The sequence below is a fragment of the Typopeltis vanoorti genome, chromosome 17, assembly GCF_054136105.1.
Source record: "Typopeltis vanoorti isolate ZY-2024b chromosome 17, IOZ_Tvanoo_1.0, whole genome shotgun sequence".
Taxonomy (NCBI): domain Eukaryota; kingdom Metazoa; phylum Arthropoda; class Arachnida; order Uropygi; family Thelyphonidae; genus Typopeltis; species Typopeltis vanoorti.
The window spans coordinates 109847765-109872192 of NC_143565.1; the positions used below are offsets into that span (position 1 = coordinate 109847765).

At 35.5% G+C, this 24428-nt stretch overlaps 1 protein-coding gene across 11 annotated transcripts in view; it reads left to right on the plus strand.

The window, feature by feature from the left end:
• Nucleotides 1-24428, plus strand: part of LOC150097772 (solute carrier organic anion transporter family member 4A1-like) — a 203541-nt gene that overhangs the window by 132875 nt on the left and 46238 nt on the right. For all 11 annotated transcript variants that reach the window (XM_090407739.1, XM_090407747.1, XM_090407744.1 and 8 more), the window contains 2 exons: nt 2923-3012; nt 14798-14993. In XM_090407739.1, coding sequence (XP_090263865.1) covers nt 2923-3012; nt 14798-14993 — 286 coding nt within the window. The remainder of the gene's footprint in view (nt 1-2922; nt 3013-14797; nt 14994-24428) is intronic.

Below are 24428 nucleotides of genomic sequence, written 5' to 3' on the forward strand. Positions count from 1 at the left end.
GCATTACTTGTGTCAGATACTTCCTTATCAATTCCCAAGCATTGTCAACATCTTTTCTGTACAACGTACCAACCCGGTGTATTAATACTAGCTGACTATGGAGTTTCTCATAATGATCCAACTGATAGTTCTGCATATACATTTACCTTCTTGACAGTCACCATTTCCTGTTAGACTGCCTTCCAAATTAATATCTTATGAACAACTCTTGCTAACAGGTGGCAGTGTTAATACCTCATTTACAACTTGCATACTGTGAGGATATCACTGAATCCAAAGAACCTCATGTTGCTTCCATCTTCTGCTTCTCCCGTAGTCCTAAATGAACCGTTGGGTCATTCATGGCTGGTAGGTGATACGCTTTGCTAGCCTCCTCCAGTCGTCTTGGTCTCTTGTTCTTGATGTCAGTTGAGAAAGGGAGGAATCTGTCCATTTTTTGATGTTATCAGTCCATTTTTATCGAGGTCGACTCCTAACCCTTGATCCTGGAATGATTTCCTTCATTGAGTCTAGGGACTGCACCCGAGATAATAATAATTTCTTCTAGTGCTTGCTTTGGAATGCCATTAACCCTCTCCACATGTCCATTTCATCTGTCTTCTTCTGATGACTGTCAGAATATTTTTCCTTTTTCTCCCATCTATTGAATCAATCAGTTTTTCGGACATTTTCATTTGTTTCATGAGCGGTATAGGGAATTCTCAACAGTCTTCTGTAAGTTTTCATTTCGAAAGACAGGAATCTCCTCTCATCTTCTTTCAATAAAGTCCAGGCCTCACAACCATACAAGAGGACAGAATTCACCAAGGTGTCAATTAGTTCTTAGTCTGGTTGTGATTGCTATTCTGTTATCTCCCCACAATGGGAGATAACAGAATAGCAATTTTAACTTCTGTAGGGCCATGGTTGCCTTAGCAATTCAGTATTTAATGTCGGTTTTTGAACATCCATCTTGACTCAACGTGTTTCCTAGATAAGTGAACTTCTTTACATTCTCAATTTGCTTATTGCCAATTTGTATCTTTAAGATTTTGAGGTTATCATTGTTTTTGTTTTTTATAAACTGGGCTGGTTATCTCTTGTAATTCTTTTTCACTTTGCTTCCATCACTTGCTGCTTATGATAGATATCCCAAAAACTTAAATAATTCACTCTCCTTTTTTCCATACACTATCACTTCTTTCTGATCCACATTCCTGTAATTAAAATCTACCATTAGAATCACCTTTTGTTTTACTTGTCCAACTAATTGGTCTATATATTTCAGTCAACGCTCTTCACATTCCCTCACCTATAACATCCTGTTAGATGGACTATTCAGTTGATCTCAACTTCACACCAAATAGCTTCACAATCTTTGTACGTGCTAATATTTCCCACTTCCGCTCTTGAAGGACACAATTCCTCTGTCACTAACAGTGCTCTGTTCCCTCTTTTCAGCTATCCTTTTGGAAAATTCTCTATCCTACCATTTCTACTCCTGACTGTACATTATCCTCAGATAATCAATTTTCACTTATGCCAGTTATCCTTGGGCTTACTGACTTGATCAGTGCTACAAACTTGGTCCCTTTTTATGTCTGATAATCCTTACATTAGTATACAAATATAACAATTCCCCACTCTTTGAGACCATCCTACCCCATCACTCTGCACTCTTTCTGCTATAATGATAATTATAGCAGAGAGAGTGATTAATTATAAGAACTTAATGATTACTCTTCTGTTCATCAAACCATTCTTAAACTCATTACTGTTTCTTTACTTGCTACACTCCAAGACAATGCATTCTGTGCACCAACTATTCCCCTTTTCCTTTTATCCCTGCTTGTATTCTCCTTATACACCTCCCATGAGGTATGTTCTTCTGTTTTCCACTACTCTAGCAAAAATCTCTTCCACATTAACTTGTTAACACTCTTCACAACTTAAGTCTGTCTTATCACCCCCTTCATACCTAACATTTCAGTGAGACCTGATATCACTTTGGTTACTCTTCTCTGAATCCTTTCCAAAATATCGTCATCTCCTTGAAAATCATGATTGAATTTCTGCATTGTACATAACTATATATAATCCCCTTTGCTTGTCAGTAATTTTATCATTGTTATGACAATCTTATCCTTAATTATTAATCTGGCTGCTTAATTTTAGATCCTTGCTGTTCCTCCCTCCCTCCCTCCCTCCAGTTAATTTATTTCCTCACCTTCTTAAATATATCTTCACCAAAATATATAATCTAGAGACATGTCTATTTCATTTCTTCCCTTCTTTGCATCATGTGAGAAAAATTTCCTGTCCCTATTCACCTTTCCCAGTATTATAATGTGTAAGTTAAACAATAACTATACTGAAATGGTGCAGCACTAGTGATTTTCCTCTTTCAGAATACTGCTTTCCCCATGCTTAGCTGTTGTAATACTTTAAGTAGCTTATTGCTAAAATATGAATTCTTAACAAATCCATGCTGACTTTGAATGCAGCTTCAGTAGTGATTAGTTTTTTCCATTTCATCTGTTGCATGATATAAATTTATATCATAGCTAGCTGACTTTTAAAATTTCTTTCTCAGCCAGAATTAACCTGCATATGAATTTTCCTTCTTTCTGTCGGTGAAAAATATGTTTTAAGAGAATTTAATAGAATGTTGTTTTCCTACTTCCTTAGCTTCTCTTAAACCAACTGATGCTGTCAGATTTCAAAATAAAAGTCAAAACTTAGGCCAGTCTTTTGAAAAAGATTTCCTCTAACAGTATCACCCTTTTTATATAATACAGTCCATTTTTGGAGATATATTTTCAAGATCATTTTAGGTTTAAAAGTAATAGTTTTCTTTTTTTCTTAAGTCAGTCTTTTTTGAACAATGTTTATTAATTTAATGCTTAAAAATCAGTTTGAATATTTTAGTTTTTTGTCTTTCAGGTATACTTGTGTCAGGAATGGCTACATTTTTGCCCAAAATCATCGAATCTCAGTTTAGTATAGCAGCAAGTACTGCAGCATTGATTGTTGGTAAGAACTTGAGTGAGATTTCCATGATAATTATATAGTCTTATCTATAACAATAGTTCATAATATTTTTAGTAAAAGTTTGTAAAAAATGCACTTTTCATCTGTATTTGTTTTATTTTATAAAGTGCTTTGTTTCACAGCTTCAGCAATGTTAATGCTAATCAGAAAACATAACACATGCTTTTGGGGTGGCACAATGAAACACATAATGTACGCATCAAAGTTAGTGGGTGGTTGCGAGTACAATTGATTTGGAAGGCAAGAAAATGTTAAGTAATTTGAGAAAATCATGGGAGATGGAATGAATGGCTGAGCTGTTTGAGGCAAATAGTATGCAAATTTGTTGGACATTTGGAGTGACTGCTGTTTTAGAGAGAGCGAGCATAGAGGCAGAATAAAATGTGAATAAAGATCAGAGAGAGAGAGAGCAAAAAACACGAAGGAGATTGTGGAAGGAGGATAAAAGAGTGAGAATGCTTATACTAGAACAGCATGGTAAACTGCATCAGGGTAAGAGAGCAGATGAGAATAAGAGATGTGATTGGTCAGAGGAGAGGTGTAGTATAGCAGTTATTAGTGAGGAGAGGTAGTTGCAATGAGATGGCCTTTGAACCAAATGATTTGATTTTCTCTGAAGAATTATTGTTATTAACAGACCTCCATGGAGTCAGGAGACTCATTGTGGGAGGTCCCACTCTCACTTGCACAGCTTCACTTAAATGCATTCACTGTCCCTTCACTCTAATCACCCACCACTCTCCATGCAAAAAATCTACTGATCCTCTTGCTCACACCCACCTTATACAGCTTCCAGGGATGGTCTATGAAATTCTATGAAAATTCTCATCCCTGTTAATCTGATAATTACACCTTACAAGGGTGTTCTGAAAAGTTCTTGGCCTAACAATGAAAAAAAGAGTTTAGAATTTCAAATTTTTTTTTTTTTTTTTTTTCAACATAATCTCCCTTAAGAATAATACATTTATTCTAGCGATGCTCCAGCACCTTATCCCATTCCTGTAGTGGTTCTCAGTAAGATCTGCAAAATACCCCTCTACAGCAGCAATCACCTCTTGATTCGAAGAAAAACACTGACCAGCAAGAAAGAGTTTTAGTTTGGGGAAGAGATAGTCAGAGTGAGCCAAATCTGGGAAACAGGGTGGATGTTCCAACAATTCATACTGGAGAGCCCTTAATTTTCCCATTGCCAAGAACACCTTTGTAGGAAGGTGCATTGTCCTGATGAAAGGTGATTTTTTTCTTCTGCAAACTGAGTCTTTTCTCATGAATTTTTTTGTCTAGCTGGTTCAAAGATCGGAATAATATTCCACGGTTATTGTTTTATCCTTTTCAAGATAATTAATAAACAAAATGCAGCATCCCAAAACATCTATGCCATGACCTTTCCTGCTGATGGAACTGACTTTGTCTTCTTTGGTGCTGAACAACTGGCTTATATCCACTGTTTTGACTGCTGTTTGGATTTTGGTATGTAATAGTGAATCCAAGTTTCATCCATAGTAATAAATACACACAAAATCAGTTTTATTCTTGCTTAAAACTCTCCAAGCACTATTCAGAGATTTTCATGCAAGTATGTTTTTGATATGCTGTGAGCAAATGCAGCACCCATCTTGCACGAAGACTTTTCATTTGCAATTTTCTTTATGCAACATATTATTATTATTATTATTCAGGCCTCCATGGAATCAAAAGACTCATCATGGGAGGTCCTTCCTAAGAGCATAAATTCTGTCAAGACTCATCGAGGGGAGTTTCCCCCTAAGAAACAAAGTCTGTCATACCACTCCTTAAACTCATTGACCATTCTCAATGAGTTTAAGGAATATATCAAAAATATATCCTACCCGTTCTTCTTTTGAAATGCCTATAGTCTCGGCAATTTCACGCACTTTGACTCACCGGTCATCAATACCATATCGTGCACTTGATCAATGATTTCTGGTGTTGCTACACTTTTTGGACATCCTTCATGTGGATCATCTTCAAGGCTGGTACGGTCACATTTAAACTCTGCAGCCCATTTCTTAATTGTTGAAAATGAAAGAGAAGCGTACCCATAAACTTTTCTGAACTTCGAATAAATTTCTTTTGCTGTCAAACCGTCTTTTACAAAGAATTTTATAACTGCACGATACTCAGTTTTATTCATTTTAGAAATTACGGATTTTACAACCGTGTTATAAATAACTGTTTTAATTTCCTGATGTTTTGATCTTCATATTAAGATCATCATCTGGAGTATATACAAATATACACAGACAAGCTGAGTTACATTTTACACACTGTAAGCTAAAGAAACAATGATTCGATCACTGGTTATTCTACTGGTATGACCTCTAGTGAAAAAAAATTACAAATTAATTATTTAGAAACTACATCAAAGCTAAATTCTATTTAAGATAACATGAGAAAAACATTCTTTCTTATAGATAGTCTGCTTTCAGTAACAATGATGTCCTGTTTTTAACATTACAAATGTTATTTGATATATTCTACCCATGGAACCTTTCTCTCTGAGTTAACTATAAACAGGATTGTAGATAATCCTAAATCTAAAATAACGATTGTAATGTTAAAAACAGGACATCATTGTTACTGAAAGAAGACTATCTATAAGAAAGAATGTTTTTCTCATGTTATCTTAAACAGTATTTAGTTTGATGTAGTTTCTAAATAATTAATTTGTAATTTTTTTATTTTATTTTTATTTTATTTTTTTCAATAGAGGTCATGCCAGTAGGATAACTGGCGATCAAGTCGTTGTTCTTTAGCTTACTGTGTATAATGTAACTCAGCTTGTCCTTGTATATACTCCAGATGACAATCTTAATATGAAGATCGAAATGTCGGGAAATTAAGAGTTATTTATAACATGGTTGTAAAGTTCATAATTTCTAAAATGAATGCTGATCACCATGCAACACTAAAAGAAAGGACTCAATTTTATCCATTTCAAGGGAATACAGATAGCACGTTTGCTTCAGATAGCTGTATAAAACAAACTACTTGATAGAATGACTTGCAATTTCAGATAGATGCTTATGACAGATGTACCAACTTAGAAAAAAAATTCTTGCCGATAGTGTTGCCATCTATGGTCGTGGCTGAGAACTTTTCAGACCACCCTCATACATGTCTTGATCATCTCTCCCTTCTTCCTTCTACCTGCTAATCTCTTCTGTAATTTGCATTCTCTCAATCTCTCTCTCTTCATATTCTACATTCCATAGACCAGAAATCAATTTAGTTAATTGTCTCCGGAGCCTGTCCATCATCTTGCAATACTTTTGAAACCCTGGTGACCAAATCTGTGCACAGTGATCTATGCGGTCTGAGTCTTGTATAAAGGAATCAGAATATCCTTACTTCTACATTGCAGCGTTCTCTGTATCATTCCCACAATCTGCTGTCGTCCTCATAATTTTAGCAAAATGTCCATAAAATTTCAATTCTGTATCCACTACAACCTTTAAATCCTTCACCTCCTGCAAAATATCCCCACCAATCCTATATTCTGCATCCCATCTTTACTTCCCATATTTTAAAGCCTTACACTTGGTAACATTAAACTGACATCCCCACACACACACTCAGCCAATCAGGCAGTCTATTTAGATCTTCTTGCAAAGCTACAACATCTGCTCTAGTTCTCATAACTCTCCCCAACTTTGCATCATCTGCAAACAACTGTATATCACCATTTAAATCCTTTCCAATGACATTTACATACAAATTAAACAATGATGGCCCCAAAACAGATTCCTTGAGTATGTCATTAGCGACTTTCCTCATCTAGGATATCACTTCCCCATACACAACCTGTTGATAGCCAATATCCAATCCAATGCACTGATTTATTATCCAATTCCCATCTGTTCTTATTTAACTACTAATTTGTAATGTGGTAATCTATCGAAAACTTTGCAAAATCTAAATATATTACTGTATATGCATCCCCCTTGTCCAATGTATTCATCACCTTGTTATCATAGGTAAGTAGATTGTTAAAACACGATCTTCCTTTAGCAAACCCGTGCTGTCCATTTAAAGAGAATTCTACTGCTGTCCACTCAGTTCTGAATTCTTGTTCTCACTAGCTTCTCTAGCACCTTGACCACAACTCCAGACAAGCTGATTAACCTATAATTTGAAGTCTTAATCTTATCACCAACTTTATCAAGGAGAAGAATTTTGCCATCTTTCCATTCCTTTATGACCTGGGTTAATCTAAGACTCATGTTGAAAATGTATGTTAAAGGTGTTGTCAACTCTCTGGAACATCTCCTCAAACATATGCAGTGATATACCATCAAGTTCCATGGCCTTGTTGACATAAACATTTTACTCAATTCCTCATATACCTCTTGCTCACCCACCATCAGTTGTTCCTCCCCCATTCTGATTGCTCTCAAATTTTGCATTATTTCACAATGAATAAAGTATTTATTATTTTTATTATTATTACATAACACCTACAGGGAGTCCAAAAATTCATTGAGGGATGGTACCTGCTCTACAACTCTGTCTCCACCAATTCACCATCTGCAACTACCAACACCATCTACCACTTACCACCACTACTTGTATTTTCACAAACAAACATCCATGTCCACGGCAGGATTTGAACCCACAGCCTTTTGGCTGGAGAGTGGATACGCTAACCACTCGGCCAACCAGGCCAGCAGTATAACCACCAGTATAATGATGGAAAGTTTGAGATTGAGGTAATTGATTGGTGAGGCAGTATAGGGTAACAATGACATGAGCATGACAATCAGAAATACAAAGCAAAGTTTATGGCTTTGCATTGCTGTGTTCAAGGATAACTGAAATGTAAAACTTGGTTAACTGAGAATGATATACAGGTGAGAATAGAAATGGAAAGTATACAATCTTCTGGGAGGAGAGGATATGAAGAAAAGAGTCAAAGTACTGTTAGAGTAATAGAGGAATTATGCGTGCAAAGGGAAAGATTAAAGAATTGAAGCAAGTTTGCTTACTTTAATACTTTGTGCAACATCGAAATATACAAATAACCGAAATATACAAATAACATATACGAAAAAAAGGGTGGCATACCATTTGGCAACTCCTATAGGTAGAGATGACCTGCGAATGCTTCTGCCTGGTATCTCAGCTTGGGCCTGGCTCTCACTGAAGAGACCTCAATAAAGGTCGAAACTAGTCTGGGTAGTGGCCCTTCCCTTAATGCATAACATTAGACATATCCGCAAGGAGATGTGTTTTGCATTATAGGAGATACTGAGACAGGAGTGTTGGTATCTTGCTCCACCTTTGCAACGAGTTGCCCTGATGTTGTACCACCTTATCCCAGTCCTGAAGATACTTTCAGGTGCAAACTTTGTTTGCTCACACTTGGATGAAGGATTAAACTAAATTTATTATTATATCGAAATATACAGAATAGAATATCTAATACTATGTAGTTATAGACTTATGAATATATAAGTCGGTGACTGCAAAATTTAAAAAAATATTTTGTTTGAAGGTTAAGCAAATTTTGGATGATCCTAACGAAGGACTTGAATTACAGTAATGGGGATTGGAAGGAGGTGATAGGGCATGTAAACAAAGGAAACAGATTTTTAGTTGGAGGGATAACTTTCTCAGGCAGCATGTGATGAAAGCAACACAAAGTTTTAGTGTTAGATTTGGTGACAGCCTTATAGGATGTATGTGGTTGTGAATGAGATATCATGCTTTTTTTATGTTGCTCCTGCCTATGAAGGGTTATTTGCAAACATATAATACAATTTGTACTGTGGTTGGGCTAAGGATATTTTTTTCTGTTTTTATCAACTTATATATATATATATTTTTTTTTTTTTTTTTTTTTTTTTTTTTTTTTTTTTTTTTTACATAGTCTGGAAACCTTGCTTTAGAGACCAAACATAGAACTTTAAGCCACTTCAGACCTTCAGTAAGTGGGGTAGCAGGCTCACACCAGGCGTTGAAATTCATCTCCAACTTTGCAAAGTTGTTTGGTGAATAATCATAAATCACTGCCTTGACAAGTGGTCAAACAGGGAAAGGTTATAGTTAAGAAGGAAGTGTAGAACCATAAGATGAGTGATTATTGAAGGTTCCATAGTGAACTCCCATAGATACTATGGGATGATGAGCAACAAGGAAAACAGGTAATAGAGAATGGTGAATACTAAGAATCAAGCTGTTTTCCTCCTGAAAATTTGGGTTTTTCATCCTATATGCAGGCAAATCAGCCCTAGTACACAAGCAGTATACAGATAAAATGTGGAATTAGTGGTGGCAGATGGTGTATTTGTAATTGATAGTCTATGCCATTGTGAGTGTAGATAGAAGATTAATTAGTGTAGATGATAGGCTGTATGGAGTGGAGGACCCTCCCACAGTGAGTCCATGAATGTATCATCATGTGATATGTTCATGATGAGATTGTGTGATCATGTTGGAAAGTCAGTTTACCTGTCAGATAATTGCTAGTTAAGGTTAAATGAAGATTAGTTCTAGTGTTGCTTGTTGCAATGATTTTGGATTATTAAGGGATCATTGTATTTTGATAAATACTATGATTTCCCTGAATGAAACTTCAGAACCTCAGCGAGCACTCAAATGCTCTCTACTGCACACTCACTAGTGTCCTTCGGATGTAAAGACTTTCTGGATTAACTTTTAAGATGAAAGGAACTTCTATAAGAACTTCAACTGAAATAGTCATATAGCAGTGTTAAGGTCATATCTCTAGGAAACTTCCAAGGTCCAACCCCTTTTCCAAAATATGCAAATCCAAAAAGTTCATATAATTTGATACTTGGCAGCCTATGAAGATAGGATTAAGTGTCCTTTATGTGGCTGTACCAGATCAATTCCTAATGCATAAAAGAAAATGGGATTTTCATCCTGAAAAAGAAGAAAACTGACCAGTGTGTGTGTGTGTGTGTATGCGTGTGTATGCCATGTAGCCTATGAATTCAAGTAACTTAATTGTGATAGGCCATTGAATCTGACACATCAAGAGGACGTTGAAAGTCCAAAACACTTAGATGAACATGTTATCTAGGTTTCAGATGAGATTTCAAAATTATTGTTCATTGGTACCACTGGTGAGAAAAGATAAATCTAGAGCCCAGTCATGGACATTGTCATTTCTGGCCTCTTCAGTAAGTAGTGTGGTGATCTCATATCACACAATGAAATTCATCTAGAACAGTTACTTAACATACCATGACAGTGGGATTCAAATCCATGGGTTATAGAGGAGAAGCATTATCCATCCATGCAAAAAAAAAAAAGTATTCTGTAATGTGTAAGTTCAGTATTAATTAATGACCTTCTAAATGAAGGTCATAAAGATACTTCTAGTCCTAGATTTCCTTCTAGGATAAGAAGAATCTTTTGGTCTTTTCAACTGTAGGTGAGTTAGTAGACCTCATATGAAGTTGGCAAGGTTTTCTGGTTTTTCATCTTGTTGTTAGGCAAACCAACCAAGAAAATGTGCATATTTCCATATGGCTTGTATTTTATATATATATGTTCATTTTTCTAAATTAACTGACTTAAACCCGAGAGTTATAACACAATGACATTTATTTGAAAAAAAAAAAAAAACGCAACATGTTTCATCAAGAATGACTTCTTCAGGCGATAAGAACATAGAAAAGATAATAAAAGACACTTAAATTAACATTGACACACTCCAAAGCTATACAATTACAAAGCCATAATATTCGACTCTAAATTACAGTTATTATGAGCTTGAACTACAGTCCGAGAAGAAGTCAATTGACTGAAGAAGTCATTCTTGACGAAACATGTTGCGTTTTTTTTCAAATAAATGTCATTGTGTTATAACTCTCGGGTTTAAGTCAGTTAATTTAGAAAAATGAACATATCCCAAGCCCGAGTTAATAGTACGTTTCATCATTTCCCTTCTGACGAGGGTAATTGTGCATTATGAAAGCATATCAGAAGACACTAAAGAGCATTGGAATTAATATCAACAGACTCATCTTCTCGAAGAAATGTAAGTTTTCCTCAATTATTCCAAAGTTCCTACAATTTAAAGAAATCATTACTACAGAAAGAGCGCACCGTATTTACACCAGAGCTAAACTTGAACTGTTAGCAGAGAGGATTTGCGATACAAAACGCTATTTATCTTTGCTTTTCACAGAAAAAACATCTTTAGAAAACCAATTAGCAGCCTGCTTAGATCTGGATTCTTGGAATCACATTAGAGATTTAAGTACATACTGTGCATCACATTATCAAAACTTAAACAAACAAAAGCTAATCAGAAAATTCAACTTTCTCAAGTCAAAACAAGAAAGTTCTACCTTAAATAATTGTCATAGAGGTCTTAAGAATTTGGTGGTTAACAAATCGTCATATGTGCTAAGTCCCAATGAAGAGAAAATTCTCGAAAAAGGACTAAACTTTGTGTTAGCACCAAAATGCATCCCTAAAGAATTGCTTTTAACTAAGATGGAGAAGGCAGCTTCGCTACTTCCTACCGCAGACGCGAGTTTACTTCGAATCGAAACAATTCTTGCAATCAACGACGCAAAACCTCCTTCTGATAATATATCCCCTAGTGAGAGACTTGCAATTAAAAATCTACGGATTAACAAGGACATTGTCATCTTAAAGGCTGATAAGAGGAATGCAACTGTAGTTCTAGATAAAATAGACTACCGAGAAAAAATCTTAGCACTGTTAAATTCAGATAATTATTTGGAAATTGAGAGAGACCCAACAAGAGAAATACACAATAGAACAAATAATCTCCTACAAAAGACCACAGAAATTCCACGGAATACACGGCTCTCCATCCGCTCTTTACACTCACTCATTCCAAGGTTATATGGCCTCCCGAAGGTACACAAAGAAAACTATCCACTGAGACCTATAGTAGACAGCATTGACTCGCCCACATACAGGCTATCCAAATATTTGGCGTCATCATTAAAAGCTTATGCGGGAAAATCTTCTTCTTATATTAAAAACTCAACAGATTTTGTCTCTAAAATAAAGGACCTAAAACTAAAATCTTCTGATATCATGGTGAGCTTTGACGTGGTAGCACTCTTTACCAACGTTCCGACACAGGACGTTCTCCATATTTTAAAAAACAAGATTTCAAATAAAATGTTCTCTCTGTTATCTCACTGTGTAAACTCTGGCTATTTTGAATTCGAAGGAAAACTATACAAACAGGTCAAAGGATTAGCTATGGGAAGCCCTCTCTCTCCTGTGTTAGCCAACATTTTTTTCGAGGACTTTGAAGAAAAGGCGATCTCCTCTTTTACTTTAAAACCAAAAATTTGGCTTAGATATGTGGACGATATATTCCTCATATGGGAGCATGGTACTGAGAATCTTCACAAGTATCTCGACCACTTAAACAACTGCCATCAAGATATAAAATTGACTATGGAGATTGAAGAAAATAGTTCCATCTGCTTCCTAGATGTTAAACTCACCAAGACGCCTGAATCAATTAAAGTCTCTATTTTTAGAAAGCCAACACACACGGACAGATATTTGCATGCGTCCTCCCATCACCATCCAGCGCAAAAGTTGGGTATTATATCAACTCTAGCGAATCGTGCAAGATCTGTACTGTCAGATGAAGAACTGAAAAAGGAACTACAACATCTTAAATGGACCTTTAAAAACAATGGCTACTCTCTAAAAAGTATTAACAACCAATTATCCCACCGTCAACGTAACAACGTAGAGACACAGGACGACTCCAAAGGTCATATCGTCTTGCCATATATCAGCACACTATCCAAAAAGCTGAGCAGAATTCTAAAGAAGTTTAACATAAAAACATGCTTCTCGACTCTGCCAGAAATAATATCACGCTTCAACAACTATAAACAACCTCACAACCTTCTACAATTCCCAGGTGTATACGAGGTCACTTGTGAATGCAGAAAGCCAAACTATGGGCAGACAGAGAAATCTATCTTACTACGTCTAGAAGAACATCAGAGAGATATTGCTTATAAGAGAACCAGAGCAACTGCTCTGTCGGGCCATGTCCTGCTTTCAATAAACATGAACAACGAAGGCCAAGAACAACGAAGAACAAAGAAAGCCAAGCTATGGGCAGACAGAGAAATCTATCTTACTACGTCTAGAAGAACATCAGAGAGATATTGCTTATAAGAGAACCAGAGCAACTGCTCTGTCGGGCCATGTCCTGCTTTCAATAAACATGAACAACGAAGGCCACCAACATGAAATAAATTGGACATTGACTTCAAACCTACACATCTGCCATGATGAAATAGAGCGCCGCATTGTCGAGTCAATTGAAATCACCTTAGACCCTTTGCATTTGAATAATAATCTTAGCTATAATTTGGTTGACTCTTTCAACTCTATTATTAGATACTGGAGATCGCGTGATTCCACACACGCACAGGTGCACAACAATAGAACATTAACTCGGACTGTAGTTCAAGCTCATAATAACTGTAATTTACAGTCGAATATTATGGCTTTGTAATTGTATAGCTTTGGAGTGTGTCAATGTTAATTTAAGTGTCTTTTATTATCTTTTCTATGTTCTTATCGCCTGAAGAAGTCATTCTTGACGAAACATGTTGCGTTTTTTTTCAAATAAATGTCATTGTGTTATAACTCTCGGGTTTAAGTCAGTTAATTTAGAAAAATGAACATATCCCAAGCCCGAGTTAATAGTACATTTCATATATATATATATATATATATATATATATATATATATATATATATATATATATATATATGAGATTACCCACAATATTCTATTAAAATTATGATTATAGAAGCCAAGGCTACTTTGTAGGTTGTGGACCCTTAGGGCCTGTAAGGTTATACCATTGATGAGTGAATGAATAGCTATATGTAAACAGCATATTCAAATGTAGACAGTTTTAGTTGTGGCTAGTAATATTTATTGCCATTTGTATATTGTGAACTAGGAGCTGTAACCATAAACAAATTTTACATATATGCTCATCTCTAATCCTACTTGTAATCATCATGGCATGAATAGTACTTAATTGGGTTGTCTGCTACTAAAATTTGGTTACAACAATATATAAGTAAAACTATTCAGGAATAGCAAAATAACAACTTAATTTTGTATAGACTTAAATAAATTACACCTGTTAAATAGATTTGCATTACCTTTGTTAGTCTACTTGTTTTCAATTTTGTTAGATTAACTTACAATGTTAATTTTATTAATTTCAGTTTTGGGTATCACTCAGAATAAAAATGTTTTTGATACCATAAAGCTTTATGCATGATCATTATTTCTAAAACTGTTGACTTGCCAAAAGTTTTTATTCAATGTGAAATATTTTGGCGTTTTAAATTTTATTGGTAAATGAATCCAGAGAGTATCTACTATTATTTTGTTTTATTTTAAAGTAACAGAAAAGGCATAGTGTTATTGTTGTACATAAGGTTTTTACATTTTTCATTGTATTTCCAGAGGCTATATTTAAGGTTGGGTAAGAATAGAAACTATAATCCTCAGTTTAACATGTGCATTTAGCTACTTATAAAATAATTTTGATTGTTGCAATAATTGCCTTTTTTGTGAGAGGAAAGGTTAAAAAAAAAAGCTAGTTTCTTCTATATATCTTAGAATTCTAATGTTAGTTTTATAACCTAGTAAAAAGAATTTCATTTATTTATTTTGTTATTTTTTGTGCTATTTTACTTCAGGAGAATTCTTGTTTTTATTATTATGAACTAGGAGCTGTAACCATACCTGGTGCAGGAGGAGGCAACTTTCTTGGTGGCTATCTAGTAAAGAGATTTAATTTAAAATGTGCTGATATAATAAGGGTGTGCATTGGTTTTTGTCTTGTGTGCCTAGCTCTTTCACTTCTGTTTCTATTTCACTGTCCTGATTTGAAATTCGCTGGACTGAATACACAATACCATAACAAGTAAGTTTTTTGTATGATGTGTGACTAATATATAGAAATACTAACGCTTTTCTGTATATCTAACCTTATGATTTGTACTGAAAATCGTCTTTTTAGCTGAAATGTGTACACAAGTGGATAGAAAAGATAATAGGATCACTGCGATGTTAAACTCCATGATAGAAAGAATTGAGATTATTCTTCTTCTTTTGTGTGGCTACCTGGAGCTCTGTATGAAGATAGATTGAAGATTTGTGAGTTACAGAAATTAGTTGAGCAGGAAAGAGTGCATGTGAAGAACGTGATGGAAACATGTTACTAAAGAATCAATTTTATAGTCTTGATGCCAAAGAAAACCTTTAAGACACAACAGGTATGGAACAAGGATTAACCCTGGAAATTGTTTGGTTAGAAACTCTTACACACTTGGAGAGCAGCAAATGAGTGGAATGTATTACCAGAGGTGGTCATGGGGTGGGGCAGGGTTCAGTAAATGAGTTCAACAAAAAGTGTGATAAATATATCAATGATTATTAGTGAGGTCCTTCTGTGATGAATCTTTTGACTATGAAGATATCTATGTAATAATATGATGGACAAAATCATAGATATTACTATAATTACAATATTACAATTTTGCATATATTTAAATCATACTAAATGTCATGATTTGAATATATATATATATATAATTTTTTTTTTTTGATGTTTCAGAGCTATTTTGTCTAAATAGGTTGAAATTTATAAATTTTGGAATGCTTTCATTAACGTTTTCAAGCTATTGAATTTTTCTTTAAAGCAATTTAGTGTCCAAATGAGAAATTTCATTTTACAAAATTTTTTGAAATAAAATAGAATTATTATTCTGACACTCTAGTGTCAGTAGTATTGTGTTCCTATTGTTGCAGTAATTTTACCCCATTGTAATAAATTAAAATTGCATTATCAGTGGAAACTTACATAATTTTAGTCTTCTAGCAAATACTTTTGATTTTGAAGGTTTAACAGAAAAATGAGATTTTAGCAAAACTTGATTTAACTGATATTTCAGGCAAGTTACTTAAGGCACAAACTTTGTTTGCTTACACTTGGATAAAGGATTAAACTAAATTTATTAAAGGAAGTTATGTTCCTTATCATTAAAGCTGGAACAAGGGTTTTAACTAGTCATTTAAGATATGTGCATGTTATTATTATTGTTATACAGGTATACATGGTCAGAAGGCTCAACGTGGGAGATCCACACTAACCTTTATACACACAGTACTTATCATACCTCTTAAACTCATTCACTGTCAAGGAGCTCTCGCAACTGATTCTGACAATCCATTCCACTCACTCGCCACTTTCTAAGCAAAAAATCTACTCCAGACACCCTTGCTAACCATACTCTTACACAACTTCCAGGAATGTTGTCTTGTTCTTGCTCTATTTATCATGTATTGATTAAACAATTTTATCAGAGGCCTGTTGTTGTGCACGTTCACATGGCACATGGGCCAACATGCTACCTAGTCCAACTGCTGTATTCACATTGATATTTTTCAATATACTCGGCACCGACATCAGGAACAGCAAAATCTCCACTTGGATGATACACCTTTTCAAAGTGATCTCTCGGCAACTCAACTATTTCTTTTGTTTCTGTCATCTTCCTACCATCAGCATTAATTAAAATCATCCTTCTGTAGTCATTCTTCTTCTTACTTGATATATATACCCTCTGTCCAAAAAGAAACCGAACTTTTCGAAAATAGAAGAAACTAGTGGCTCCACCTGTTGTATCTTTTTGTTGTCGAAAGCAGTAACCTTCATTAGTGCCGTGTCAACTGTTTATGACATTTGTTTCATTAGAAGCCGAATTATAGTGCCAAGAGCGACGATGTGTTTTGACAAATGGCCGGATAATGAGTTTCAAACAGAGAGTTGCAATTGACTTTTGTGTTAAAGTTGGTAAAAGTTTTTCCGAAATGCATCAAATGCTTCAAAAAGCTTACGGTGATGAATGCTTATCCCGTACTAAAGTTTACGAGTGGTTTAAATGATTTCAAAGTGGTTACGAGATGCTTGAGGACGAAGAAAAGCTGGGCCATCCAAAAACTGTGCGATTTCATCAAAGAAAACCCGAAATCGTCTGTGAGATTAATTGAAGATGAATTCGGGAATTCCAAAATCAACTGTGCACAACATTTTGACTGAGAGTTTGGGTCTTCTTAAATTGAATTCGTGATTTGTTCACCACAAGTTGACCGATGACCAAAAAACGTATCAAATTGAACACTGCAAGGACCTGATTAAAACCACTCGTAAGGACTCAAACTTACTGGCGACAAAACATGATGTTTTGAGCATGAGCTCGAAACAAAGCACCAGAAGAGGGGCATCCGAAAAAAAGTCGCTTGGAGAAGTCAAAAGTAAAGACAATGCTGATTTGTTTCTACAATTCCAAGGGCATTATCCACAAAGAGTTCATTCCGCCTGGCCAAATGGTCGATGGTGAGTTTTATCTCGAACTTTTCAAGTGATTGATAGCGAGAATTCATTGCGTAAGGAATGAATATCGTGATGCAGACAGCTGGTCACTTTTGCACGATAATGTACCATCTATGTACGATAATGTACCACCGATAATGTTCGAACTCATCGTTCGAACGTTGTGAGACAATTTTTGAGCAAAAACCAAGTTTGTGTGTTGGATCAGACTGCATGGTTACTCCCTGATTGGAGGCAGTGTTGTCTACCATGTTTAAGGATGCATTTTTTGATATTACTAGATCTGGCACTCTTATACTCCTGGTCCATGCTATTTCAGGTAATTATTCTCTAAGCAACTGTGTAAATTCTGTTTCCATCTTACCACGTCCCTTCCTACTCTTGAGTAATGTCATTACCAACCCATTTGGATTTGAAATCTGTGAAACTGCATTTCGCATTGCATAATCATTCATGTGCACACACATTCATTTGTTTCAGGGGTGGCTGAACTCACAGTTGACTGCATCTCCTCTAATACTCCTAGTTTCCATGAGTTTGTACTTTTGACCTCTCTCTCTCTCCAAACATTTAACTCCAAAACTATTCAAATGCAGTCCATCAACATATATAAGTTCTTTCATCCATCAACTTCACTAATATATCTTAGTGAACTGCCACCATTCCTCTGCATAATCTTCTCATTGAATCATTCACAATCATGGCCTCTTCTTAATTTTCAGTCTTGCTATACCAAGGCAGCAGACTCACTATTTTTACTTTCTCACTCTTATTTTTTGCTTCTATCAGCATTTCTATTTTCTGTAACAATTTCACCTCTATTACATTGCCTGTTGAATAATAAGAGGTGTTCTTTCTTATTAAGTACGCTTCTTATCACCAAATCTCCATACGATGCCTTCTCCTTACTCCCAGTTTCTTGCACTTCATGCTTTTCCCATTCACTTTTCTTTCATTTTCACTCCTGATATACCACATGACAATTGTTTCTCTAGTTCCTTTAGCTTGCATTTTGTCATGCAAAGGATGAATACCCTCTCTGATGAATACTTAGAACACACATTTCACAACATACAAAATCCCTTGTGCTAAACTGAGGAAACATGAAAATCTTAGCTACCATTTTCCTCATAAGCATTGGTGCCATGAAAATGACTTTCTGAATGACATCTCATATCGATTTTACAAATATACACACTCAATTTTATTATCTAAAGTAAATAAATTACTACAAAAAATAATTATTAAAAATACTAATAATGACCAATATTCACTGAATATCCATAAGGGAGAATCATCTTGATTATAAGGGAAGTAGCACTCCCATGGTCCTTTAGCTGGATCTATCGTCTTCTTCTACTATTACTTTGAGGAAGATCTTCTCACTTTAACTTTTCCTATAAGGCCTTATCAGTCAACTCTATTTTATGACCCTTATGCTATTAGAGTACTTGAGGACTATAGGGTCTTTCCATTTCTGGTCTATATTTATGTTCTCTCTAAAATCTCCTCTTTTCTCTTCAGTACACCCTATTCTTCCTATGGGTTTAAATTTGGAATAAGGCAAGTTCAGATGTCTTAAGGTAGCAACCCTTCCATGGACTATCCATCTTAAGTTAATCTGACATGGTGAACCCTAAATTACTTTTAAGCCAACAGAGAAAGGTATTCAAAATGAAAAAGTCAAACAAAAATGGAAATGATAAAATATAATATAGCATATAAATGGAATTAGATTCAATATTAATTATTATTATTATTCAGGCCTCCATGAAGTTGAGAGGGATTCTTCGTGGGAGGTCCTTTTCAGAAAACATAGTCTATCATACCACTCCTTGAACTCACTGACAGTTCTTGCTCTCACCACTCTCAGGCAATGCATTCCTCAGTTCAACCACCCTCCACACAAAGAAACCACTCCTCACCCTCTTGCTCACAGCTTTCTTTTGTAACCTCCAACTGGTGGGAGAGATGTCATCTCAGTTATTATCAGCTCTTCTGATGCTATGACCAAATTCAAAACTCTTGAACCTCTTGTTCCTTCTATTACATGTTGCCTAAGACATTTGTCCCTCAAGAATTCTAGAAATTCCATTCCCTTATTGCTACATGCATTTTCCTCTTCCCAGATTGTTACGAGTTAAAATCTCTCATAACGATCATTCTTCTTGCACTTGCCAAGCTAAACTGCCTAAACATCTCTTGCTCGCCACCCTCTGTGCTCCTTGGTTTGTAGCAACACCCCACTAAATATCCTGTCTTGACCACTTCTACCTCACACCATATGCTTTCAAAACCATTAGTGTCACTACCTTCCAAAGCCTACACTCTTAGAGGACATAAGTCATCACTTATCATAAGCAGTACTCCACCACCACATTTTCCTTTCTTATCCTGCCGAAAAATGCTGTACCCTTCTACTTAAATTTTTGTTATTATATCATCTTCTGTCAACCACGTCTCTGAGATCCCAATAATCTTTGGCCAGGATGATGCTATCAGCACCACCAATTCATCTCCTTTATTTCAGATACTTCTGGCATTACTATAAAGCATAAAAATGTCACTGCTTTTATGCCTATCATTATCCCTTCTAGACCCCACTGGACTCAGTATTACCTAATGTCATTCCCCTTCCCACAAGTGGCCACCCCTACTACCATCAAACCTGGGAATTCTAGTTTCCCTGCATTGACACACCGACTCCTTCAGAAAACAGCAATCTCTCCAGATGCTTTCGTCCTTCCTCATTCAAATGCAAGCGATCTCTCACATACAGTTCCCTTCTGTCCTCGAATGCCCTCCAAGCATCCACATATTTCAATCCTCTCTTCTGACACGTTCTGGCTATTATGCTGTTCAGTATTACTGCTCTTCTATACAGCTCGTCACTATCATACCTGGACAACAGGTATGATAGTGATGAGAATCTGAGATCTTTCGCTGTCTGACACCATCACAATTCATTTCTTCCATCCTCCCACTCCTCATAATTGCTATAGCCACACTTTCTATCATCCCTCCAGGCAAATGCTCCTCTGGCATCCTATCTTTCACACCATGGGTCATCGAGTCTCCATACATCATACCTTTAACAATATGAATGAAATTAAATATTAAATGAAAGAAATTTTCAAATAGTAGTAATCACTGAAACAAAAGAAATTTAAAAGGAACCACAAGAACCGAATAATTTAATGTAATACATGGTGGAGTCGACAGAGACCAAAGAGCACAAGCAAATGTTATGATTTGGATTCATAATTTCCTTTCAAAACAGCTAACATATTATAAAATATGGACTGAATGAATAATAGAAGCTAGAATAAAAATAGACACAGATTATTTAACAATCACTAATTTTTTTATATGCCCAAGAAGAAAGAGAAGATAATTAATATTAAATTTTATAATAAATTACAACATATATAAAATAAATAAAAATTATTATGTAATATTAGCAGGATACTTAAATGCAAGAATTGGAAAAACAAAAATTAATAATATAGGAATACATAGAGAACATATTCTAAACAGGAATAGTAAAAAATTGATTGACTTTGTAGTTCATAATAATCTTAATGAATTCTTTAAATTAAAGATACCAAGAAATTATATACTTGGTTTAATCCTTTATCCAAGTGTAAGCATAATAGCCTCATCACTAGCCTTGGTATCCCATAAAGCAAAGCAATATCATAATTGATATGTATAGTGCTGTGCATTATGGGAAGTGTCATGGATGCAAAAGCCAGACTGGATTCATTTTATTGAAGTCATTAGCTTCTATATACGAGTTGCCTAGTCTTGAAGGTGCAAACCAGTGGTGGGCAGTGAAAATTTTAAGTGGGGGTGCTGAATATATAAAAAAAAAAAAAAAAAAAAAAAAAAAACTTTTTTTTTCCTAATCAATAACGAATTTATTAATAAATAAATTTATATATTAAAAAAGATTGGGTATCTACCTGGATACTGAACGAACGAGGATAGGCTGGCAAATTGTATTTAGTCGAACAAATTGTATTCCTGTTGGTTAAACCAAAATACAAAATGATGGTACAATATGACAAAATTTCATACCGGCTGCAGAGTCTCCCGGATAAACAAGGCCCCGTTGTTTTCGCCAGGGAACCAGGGTGAACAGTGAAAAGTCAGCTACTGGAACAAATTTGAAAACACACCTCAACACAACATCACCAGAGTTAAAGATCGGTACTATCAACATAAGAAGCCTGAATGGCAAAGAAATGGAGCTAGCAGAGGAATTAGATAAGTACCAGATAGACATAATAGGGGTGACCGAAACAGAAAAGACAAAAACTGGTGAGATCTTTCTGTGCAATAAATACAAAATGTTATATTCAGGCAATGACAATCAAGGAAAAGGAGTAGCCATAGTATTCAACACAAAATACGAAGCTCATCTTCTTGAATGGTAGGCAGTGTCAAATAGAGTGATTTGGGCAAATATCAGAATGGGAAACTGGACAATGAGACTTATTTGTGCCTATGGTCCCACAGAAGGTTCTACTAAGGTAGAAGTGGAGGAATTTTTTGAGGCTCTAGAGAAAGCTACTGACACAATGAAAAAGGAAAAGTTGGTCCTTGTTGGGAATCTAAATAGCAGAGTAGGAAATGATTGTCAGACATGCAAAAATGTTTTGGGAAAATTTGGAGAAAATTGCAAAGCTAATAATAATGGCAAATACCTGTTGGATTTCTGCTCAGGACATGGACTGGTTATTACTAACACCATGTTACAACATAAAAATGCGCACAAATTCACATGGAGAGAAGAGGCAAAGAATAAGAAAAGTCTCATTCACTATGTTATTGTTGATAGTAATTGTTTCTCCCTGGTGTAGGACACCAGAGTGTACAGAGGATTTGAAATCGGAAGTGATCACTATTTAGTCTTGAGCAGGATAAAATTGAATTTCATATTGAAAAAGAACATGTAAGAAAGTTTTAAAGAGAATAAAATTTGAGCAGCTCTCAGATGTGAACTGTAGACTAAAATACACAAAGATTATTGAAGGAAAAAGGAAAGAGTTTCAGAACAGGAACCAAATCTTGGAGATACAGTGGCAAGCCTTGAAGAAAACACTAATGGATTCAGCTAGAGAGGCATGTGGCGAAGTTGTCTGCAAGGATAGAAAAATTAGAACTCCATGGTGGACACAGGAAGTTAAAGAGGCAGTGAAGGAAAAGAAGAAAGCATATCAAAAGTTCTTGGCAAATAAGTCGGCTTGTGCTCTTAGAGAAAACAGAGACAAATGTAAGAAAGCTAAACAGCGTGTAAAACTAGCTAAACAAAAGTCATGGGAGGACTTTGGCAAGAACATAGAAAATAAATATCAAGAAGGTGGCAAAATATTCTGGACGTTGTTGAAGCTTAGGAATGGAGGAAAGAGTGCTGTAAAAGGAGTTAGAGATGATAAAGGTGACATAAAAACGGGAGAAAAAGATATCCTTGAAGTATGGAGTAATTACTTTGAAAATTTGCTAAATGAAACAAGCAGTGAAGGCAGCACAGTGATAAAAAACACTGACCAGGTATGCAGTCAGGAATACATATCCATAGTTGAAGTAGAAAAAGCCATCAAAGGCTTGAAATGTGGAAAGGCAGCAGGAGTAGATGATATTCGACCAGAAATGCTGAAGTATGGTGGTATAAAAGTCTTACAGTGGCTGCACTGCATAGTCCAGAATGCCTGGACAGAGGGACGAATTCCAGACGATTAGAGTAGAGCTCTCATGGTACCCATATATAAAAAGGGATATAAAACTGAATGTGAGAATTACAAAGGTATATCCCTACTGAGTGTTCCTGGTAAGATATATGCAAGTATACTTGAGAAACAGTTGAGAAGAATTGTGGAAGAAAAGCTTGGTGAAGAACTAGCTGGATTCAGGTCAAATAGAGGCTGTCAGGACCAGATCTTCACTTTACGACAAATAGTTGAGAAATCATGGGAATATAACAAAGATCTGTATTTAAGTTTTGTTGATTTGGAAAAGGCATATGACAAGGTGCCAAGAGAGAAGCTATTCAATATGGGGCATTATATCAAGCAATACTTAGTATTTATTTGTGTTGTAAGTTAGCAGTTAGAATTGAAGGAAGTACAGGAAGATGGTTTAATGTTAAATCTGGTGTGAGCCAAGGATGTACGTTATCCCCTTTATTATTCATTATCTATATGGATCACATTATGAAGGAAAGTGGTATTAAACATGATATCAAAATTGGAGATGTTAATGTCAGCTCTTTGCTTTATGTGGACGATGTTATACTTCTAAATAAATCTGCTGCAGTCTGCAAGATTCTCTGACTAAATTGAATAACTGTTGTAATAGATATGGTATAAAGGTCAGCAATTAAAAGACAAAGACAATAAAAATTGGCAGAATCATTGAAAATGTCAACTGTCTTGTGAATGGAAAGCCTGTGGAACAAGTAAAACATTTCAGCTACTTAGGCACGATTTTTAGTGAAGATGGTAAATTAAATATGGAAATAGACAACAGAATCAACAAAAATTCATATGGAATAAGAGAGAAATTAGTCGGAACACTAAATTAGCTATACAAGACGGTGTTCAAACCAGTTTTAACTTATGGATCTGAGAGCTGGGTCAGAAGTAAAACACTTGACCAAAGACTAGAGACCCCAGATATGAGAGTCCTGAGAAAGATTATAGGCATGAACAGATGGCATCAATGGCAATATCATATTAAAAACAAGAATATTAGGAAAGAACTTGACATTGTCAGCATCCAGGAATGCGTTAGCAGAGCTAATCTCAGGTGGTATGGTAGCTTAAACAGAATGGGCGAGGAAAGATTAGCAACACAAGTGTTCTCTGCTAGGTAGGCAGGAAAACAACCCAGAGGAAGATCAAGATATAGGTGGATTGATATGGCACAAAGTGCCTTAGACGATAGAAATGCAAGATCTGG